We start from the raw sequence: 8,917 nt of genomic DNA on the forward strand, positions 1-8,917 counted from the left end.
TAACCCTCGCCTTAGTTTCATTTAATTCTGCTAGTGGTTGTTATCGCTGTAATCGATTTTTTGATACATAACAATTTCTGCTGCAGAATTGATATTTATGATGAGGAGTTCTAATGCATAAAAAGTTTAGAAAGCGCAGAATATCTTGAAGAGCTTCAAACTTCTCTAATTTATGCCATTTAGTCATTTGCTTTTATCATATGTAATCCCCTGCAAATAAAAATTGGGACCGAACAACACGCTTTTTTAGAAGAAAAAGAAACTAATTGCCGGGGACTGACTAACTTTTGGGTATTGATGTGTCGACGTGGAACTTGCACCTGAGGGAGTAGAATATGAAGCTGAACAGTTTGCAAAATTGGCTGCAGACGAAAAAGAAGAGCGGAATTCCCAGAATACAGTACAACACTGTCAGCACTTTCCCACTGTCCGATAAAGGCACAAAGTTACCATAGCCTAAATATTTAAACATTCTCGCCATCATCGCCAACTAATATTTGTATTAAAAATAATAAACATAACCGACTAACGTCGGGCGAATTGCTCTCAAACGACCGGCGAGCGGTTGGCTTCGTCATTAGCTAGCCACGGGGGGGGTGCACTGGGGGCTGATGGGGGCAACACTGGGTTGGGGGGGGGGGGGGGGGGGGGCAACAGCGCGGTGGGGATGGGGGTCAACGGGGGGGGGGGGGGGGGGGGGTTCTCAACCTCTCAGAACCGCCCTTCACACCATAAGTATAAGTATAAGTCTCCAAAACAGTTTGAGCTGAAACAGAGCTGAAAGGCTCTAAGAGCACTTAATGCCCGCTGGGAGTAGTAGATAAAACAGGGAAACCAGCCACCAGCAAAATTTGTTCCTTTTCTCCTAACGCTAATCGCGCACGTCGAATGGAACAAATTTTACTGCTTGCTGGTTTCCCTGTTTTATCTACTACTACATATTCACTCTAGGTCTAACATTAAAATATGAAGTGTTTTAATTCTAGAAAAAAAAATATACAACTCACCAAAATTTTTGTTTTATTTCCTAACACTAATCACAGGAAATTAACCAACACTAAAATTTGTTCCTAACATCAATGGCAGAGCATGACCGAAGGTCTATCCATGAAGTGGTTGGGGAAGGGCAAGCCTTGTTTCACCAACCAAGACCGAAGGTTCTTCCACCAATCCATCAATAAAAAACTACATGACAGATAAATTAATATTATACTTATAAACATGCTCCTTGAATTGATTTCTAGTATGACCATATCTGTATCTATGAAGATAAATACACAATCTACACTTAGCATTTCTAAATCTATAGTAAGAAACATGTTTATTAACCCCACACATACAACATGTTAAATATAAATTCTTATCATTATAATGTTTTCCTAAATGTTCAATATAATCCTTTACTTTGACTACATTCTCACATATATAACAAGAATATTCTAATTCTTTACAATTATCACAACACTCTTTCCAAGGCTTATTTTTACACTTATCACACTTCATTTTTTACTTTCGAAAAATTATTTTTTTTATAATTTTCCCTAATAAAATACACCATGTCTCGTTCAACTAACAGTAATGTAAACCTTTGTGATATATGTGATTTATCCTTTGGTTCAAGGAAGGATTTTCTCAAACACACTTTAACAAACCAGCACCAGAAAAGAGCTAGGGATATTATTATGGATCTTGATGAAGCTGAAACTAAAACTAAACCTAAAGCCGAAGATGGTAATATATACTCTAAAATTAGGTATGAGTGTAAAGAATGTCATGAAGAATTTAAGAATAAAATAGCTCTAACTACTCACTCATATAGTCATAATCGTAAGTATCTAGAAAACACAGAAGACTTTGATATAAACTCCAGTCAGAACATGAAAGAATTTTATATTACTGATAAAGGAGGGAATTACATTAAAGATATAGATGAAGCAACTAATTACTCTTTAGAAGAAATTAAAAACTGCTATCAGTTTCGTAGAGTTAAGAGTTTTAAATATAAGATTACAGTCGAGTGTGATTATAAGAAGAGAACCAAAGAAGACGTTAAGATTGCAAAAATATTTTTCAATACTGACTATATTAATAATAACGCAATTTATGAAAATGGAGACTTCACTCAATGGCTAAACTTCGAAAAGGAAATATATGAAGGTTATGGTTATGATTTCGAGTTTCTTGGAATAAGAAGTATTCAGTTGAACATTGAACCAACTAAAGCATCTATTGGTACCCATATAGATTTACCAGCTGATCTCAAAAACTCTAAATCGATATTGAATATACGAAGTTATAAATACAATTGCTTGCAACTAACTATTACTGCTTGGCTATATCCTGCCACACACCATACAACTCGAGAAAGTAAATATGTAGATAAACTTATTGAGCCAAGACAAAAACATGAAGATGACTTCGGATATATATTAAGAATACAGAAATTATATAATATTAATATTTGGTTATACACACCTTGTGGTGGGGGTAAAGTAGAATTGTTTAAACCAGTGGATGACTTCAATAAAGATAGAAAAGATGTAAGAATACTAGTTTGGAGTAATGGACAAATAGAACACTAAGCTCTAATTAAAAACATAGAAACCTTGTTAGATCGACCAAATAGAATGAATCACAAATTCTATTACTGTGATAGATGTACATATTGGTTTGATTCAAAAATTAAATATGACAAACATGAATGCAACAACTCATTCAAACCAGAGATTGTTTGTCCTAAGAAAAAACATATTACTTTTATAAATGAACACAAACGTCAGAATATAAAAAATACTATAACTGCCGATATAGAATGTTGCATTGTTGAAGTCTCAACTAATGATAGTAAATATGTAATAGCTGAACATATTCCAATAGCTGTGGGTTACACCTGGCAAGGTAACTTCAAGCACTACTTCGGTCTTGATTGTATCAAAAGATTTGCTAGAGATCTGTTAGAAATAGAAACAGAAAATAATTTCAAACACAATGAAAAGATGATATTCACAGAAGAAGATAAATTATACCATGAAACTAATAACACTTGTCATATCTGCAGCAAAACATGTATTAATCCGCGAAGCGGTTACACCGATAAAGTAAGAGATCATTGTCATGAAACTGGTAAATATAGAGGACCAGCATGTAAGATATGTAATCTGAGGTATAAACAACAAAACTTCATTCCTGTAATATTCCATAATGGCTCTGGCTATGACTTCAACTTACTATACAGTGAACTCTTCAAACAGAATAATGATAAAAGAAAAGTAGATAACATACCACTAGCTGCTGGTAAGTCTAAGATGTTTAGCATTGGTTGTCTCAAATTCTTAGATAGTTATAACTTCTTAGCTATGCCTCTAGATCACATGGCAAAGATATATGGATGTAAAACTAAAACATTATATCCATATGAATACTTTGGTTTAGACTCCTGGGGAACCACGACAAAGTCGTATAAAAATCTTATAGGTAATCTAAAAATAGAAGACTTCAAATCCTCACTACATAATAAATTACCAGCACAAGAAGAAGTAGATAACTTTAATAATGAAAACAGTCATAAAACTGGTAAAGATCTAACTATAGAGTATTTACAGAATGATGTGGAAATATTAGACTATTGCATGAATGAATATGTTAAATTAAGTATGAAAGAATTCAAGCTCAACCCACTACATTACGTTAGTCTCCCAGGTTAGTTTTGATTGTTGGTTAATGTCAAGTGGTGTTACACTAGATACATTGCAAGATAAACAAATGTTAGATGATTTTGTTGGAGCAAAGAGAGGTGGTATATGTGGAATAATGGGTGATAGATATATTAATAATCGGCGAAGGTCCATATGGTACATAGACGCAAACAACCTATATGGTTATGCAATGATGCAAAAGTTACCTTATAAGGATTTTGAGTTTATTACTACTACTACTCTAGATCCGCCCAGCGGGTTCCTCGATGTAATATTGAATACTCCAGATGATAGTGATCATGGTTATTATATAGTTTGTGATATTGATTATACTAATGAATGTAAAGATAGAACAGAACAACTAGCACTAATGCCTAATAAGAGAAAGATAAATGATAATGAATTAGGTTACAAGGAAAGAGATGGGAGCGAAGCAAGATCCGCGAAGCGGTTACACCGATCAGAGAAATTAATCTTAGATCAAAACAACAAAACAGAATATATGGTTCATTATAGGATGTTAAAGTTCTATGTTAAGATGGGAGTAAAAGTAACAAAAATACATAGAGTAATTAAATTTAAACAAGACTACATATGTAGAGATTATATACAAAACAATACTAACAAAAGAGCAACAGCTAAAACTGAAGCAGAAAAGGATGTAAGGAAATTAATGAATAACTCACTATATGGAAGAATGTGTATGAATCCTCTGCATTTCTTTCAAAGCAAGTTCTTGCATGATGAAGAAAAAATAATGAAAAGTGTAAGTAAACCAACATTTAAGAATATAACTAGATATAGAGATTATTGTCAAATAGAATATATAAAGAAAAAAATAGAATATAGCTCACCTGTATATGTGGGAGTAACAATACTCGAACTAAGCAAATTACACATGTATGATGTATTCTATAATATTCTACAACCATCCCTCAAAGATCTAACACTTCACTATATGGATACAGACAGTTTTGTATTAAGTTATAGTGAAGGTAAAGTTAGTGATGAGCATATGGATCTATCCAATCTCGAAAAACCAATCAAGACAAATAATAAAGTCCCCGGCAAGTTTAAGCACGAGCTTGGGAGTAGGATTATTGAGGAATTTATAGTCTTAACACCTAAGACTTATAGTTTGGTTACCCACGGGCAGAGCCTGTTTAAAGATAGCCCAAAGAATACTAAAGAAAAAGGAATAAAGAAGCATAATAATGCTAAACATGAAGAGTATTATGATGCATTAATGAATAATATACAGAGAACAGTAGATGAATGTAGAATACAAAAAGTTGGTAATAACATGACAACAACAAAAACAACTAAGATTAGTTTAAATATATTTGATGATAAAAGGTTTTATGTAAATAACATTAAAAGCTATCCTCACGATGAGAATCTATATCTATTCAAAAGAGATCTAGTAAATAAAATCTGTGCAGCAGATTTAAATTTAAACAAAGACCTACTTATCTATGAAACAGCTTCACTGATAAATAATATTAAAGAGCTAACCATTAATGATGATAGAAAGTTAATCCTCGCTGCAATTACACTATATAATGATTTATTATAATTATAAAAAATGACTAAACTAGATAAACTTATAGAATTGAACAATCTAGAAAAACAAAACAGAAGAAATAGATTAGACGATAAATTAAAACAACAAGAGTATTATGGTAAAATAGAAGAGTTATTTGATCCTTTAACTAAAACACTAAATGCAAACAATGAACAGAATCTAGCATTAAGTGAACAAACATTAAGAGCAATAGATTGGCAAAATCAAGAGTTAGATAAACAAACTAAGATGATCAGTGAAACTGCTTCGCAGATTGGTGAAACTGCTTCGCAGATCGAGCAAGTTGGTTCCCAGTTTAATGAAGCTTTAATGAAGTCCAATGGCAAAGCTGTAGAGGAAGCTCGAGATAAACCAGGAATGTTAGTAGATAAAGACACAGCTCAAATTATTAATTTGATGTCAGTTCAATCTAATCCCCAATTAAAGTTAAAGTTCGGAAATTTAGATATTGGTGAATTTGAAATGAATGGTGTTAAACTAATTTACCAAGAAAATTCATTTATAGTTAAGGATAATATATATGAGTTGTCAGATGAACTTATAAACTTTCTTACTAACCCTAATATAAAACATGGTGAAATCGAGGAAGATGAAAACAAAATAAAAAGATTTTTAAAGGATATTAGATATGATTTAGGAAAAGGGGATAAGAAAAGTGCTAGATATAGAACAATAAAACGTATAATGGGGGCAAAAGATGATGTATATGGTAGGGGACTAAATAGCAACCCAAATAATTTAATAGAAAGACTAGAATTATTAATACTAGAAACAAAAGCTGGTCATGATGGATTATATGACGAAATGCTAGATATATCTAAGCAACTATTATCTATGAATATTATTAATCAAGAACAACTAGATAATTTTGTTTTTAACTATGGTAAATGAATAATGATGGAACAACAACAACTCCTAGCTAAAGAAGTATTTAGTCCTCAAATAACAAAGTTTAGAAGAGAAAGAATAATACCATTATATAAAGATGAAACATGGTCAGCTGATTTAATTGATAAGTCATCTTTAAGTAAATACAATAATAATTATAAGTTTATATTAACAGTTATAGATATATTCACAAAATATGCATGGGCTATTCCTTTAAAGAATAAATCTGGTTTATCTATAACTAATGGTTTTAAAACAATCCTATCAGACGGACGAAAACCAGAAAAGTTATGGGTAGATAGAGGTAGTGAGTTTTACAATAAAACATTTAAATCTTTACTTAAAGAATATGTAACCGGCAAAGCCGCTTCAGAGATCAGTGAAACTGCTTCGCAGATAGAACTATATTCTTCTTATAGTGATTTAAAAGCTGTGTTTATAGAGAGATTCAATAGAACATTATTACACATAATAAATAAACCAATGTTCATCAATGGTGATGGTAATTGGGTAAATATATTAAATGATGCAGTCTTAACATATAACAATAGCATTCATTCAACAATTAATATGACACCAGTTGATGCTTCTAATAATCCTGATAAGGTTAAATACTTTTTTAATTTTAAGAATATTAAGCCAAAACTTAAAGTTGGTGATTATGTTAGAAATGCAGATAAACGTAATATCTTCTCTAAAGGTTACACTTCTAATTGGAATAGAGAACTGTTTAAAGTTAATGAAGTTCTAAAAACACAACCACCAACATATAAAATAGAAGATACTAATGGAGAGATAATAGAAGGTAAATATTACGAACAGGAACTATTAAAATCAAAGTTTGACTTTGAATCTAATAATAAAGTTTTGGAAACATTAAATATAGATATTTCTTAATATAAATAATGACAAGAAATAGATTTAACCAGGCTAAAAATCAATCAGGGAACTCACTTCTCGGATCAACAAACAACCTAACACTAAGTAAGGCTCGTGGGTTATTCCTAGAAGATAATGATAATATTGACATGAAGGATACCTCTAAAATTACAATGTTCATCCTCCAATAGAAGAAAAGGATGTTGTTAATAAAGAGTATTGTGACAATAACTTATTATCCTCTTCTAATAAAATTGATATTTTAAGTAAAAACATAACTGAGCTAAGAAAAGGTGATTTTGATAAAGTTACAACTAAAACATTACAACTAAATGAAACACAAGTTAATGAAAATCTAATTAAAGAATTCATTAAATCAGCAAATGAAGTCACAAATGTTGTTAACTTTTGTAATAAAGTTGCTGCTGATACTATCTCTAAATATAATCAATTAAAACAAGAGATTGATAATAATAAGTTTAATCAGAATATTACCAACATACATTTGGATGATATGTTTACTAATGGTCTAAGGGAAATGAAAGAATACAATAAATCTCTTAGAGGTGTTATAGTACAATATATAATTTCTATACTTTTACGAAGTAAGTTACTTGATAATAAAGAGCAAGATAGACTTGAGATGCATTATGGATTTAAACAAGAAGATATAACGAAAGAAATAGAAAGTTTTTTTTACTAATGAAAATGAGTCAGCCAACAGCACCGAGTGAGAGCTTACTGTATCCAGATTTATCATCAGTATCGGAACGGTTGATGCGCGAAGCTGCTGCTGTCAATGAACAGCAGATAAATGAAAAGATTCAAGCTAATAATAAATTTAACAACAATATTAACATTATAAAAGATATTAGAAATTATTATGAAACTGAAACTAATAATTATGATAAGTTAAGTAGATATAAAAATTATATTAATGTGGCTGAGATAACAGAAATACTATTATCAACAATTGCAACAACGGCAACAACAACATCAGTTGCATTAACAGGTATAGGATTACCTTATTCTATACCCACAGCTTTTGCTACAGCAACTGTTTGTGGTTCATTATCAAAAACAATTAATACTAAAATAAGAAATAAAATTATAAAGCATTCACAAATGTATATTCTAGCTAAACAGTTTAGTGATAAATTTAATAAACTATATACTAAATCAATGAATGATAATAAAATAGATAATGATGAATATAATGAATTAGTCAAGGTATATGAGGATTATAAGAAGAACAAGAAAAATAAATTAAGTGTTTTTTTAAACTAAAGTTATTAGTGTTTAGTAATAACAATGTCTTTAGTAATAATAATATTAGTATAAATATATACCGATAATCATAATCATAAACATAAACATAAATATAATCATAATCAAATAATTATCTTTTCTTTGTACCTAAGTATAAACCTCTTCCTTTTTGTACTACCTTTATACCTTCACCAGTAGTTGCAAATTTAATTAAATCAGGTGTGGCTGATAAAGCAGCTCTAGGGTTTCTAGATGCCGCTGCAGTTCCTATTTTACTTGCAATCTCTAATGCTCTTATTGGATTATTAGCAACTTTCTTTCCAAAGTTAACTGTAGCTCTACCAACACTTTTAAAGAAATCTTTCAATCCCTCTGCTTCTATTGTTGCATCAGATACTGTCATTGATTTATTCCTTCCACATTTAGTGCAGGATCCTCTTAACATTTTAGTACCTTTTGGTGTAATAGCTCCTCTTATGTTATTAGTGCCACTATAATGTCTGCCACCAACACAATATGAATTAGTTTTGAACTTATTTAAAAGACTCATTTCTATATAAAAAAATAATGGAAGTTAAAAAGTATAATCCCTTTGTTGTTA

General features: G+C 30.9%; 1 protein-coding gene across 2 annotated transcripts in view; it reads right to left on the reverse strand.

Annotated features, from left to right (window-relative positions):
- Positions 1-496, reverse strand: part of LOC142349024 (potassium channel subfamily K member 2-like) — a 45,974-nt gene extending 45,478 nt beyond the window's left edge. For both annotated transcript variants that reach the window (XM_075400428.1, XM_075400427.1), the window contains exon 1: positions 286-496. In XM_075400428.1, the coding sequence (XP_075256543.1) occupies positions 286-484 (199 nt within the window). In that variant the 5' untranslated portion in view covers positions 485-496. The remainder of the gene's footprint in view (positions 1-285) is intronic.
- Positions 497-8,917: the final 8,421 nt, after the last annotated feature.

Source organism: Convolutriloba macropyga, chromosome 11 (genome assembly GCF_964194025.1).
Source record: "Convolutriloba macropyga chromosome 11, txConMacr16.3, whole genome shotgun sequence".
NCBI lineage: Eukaryota > Metazoa > Xenacoelomorpha > Acoela > Convolutidae > Convolutriloba > Convolutriloba macropyga.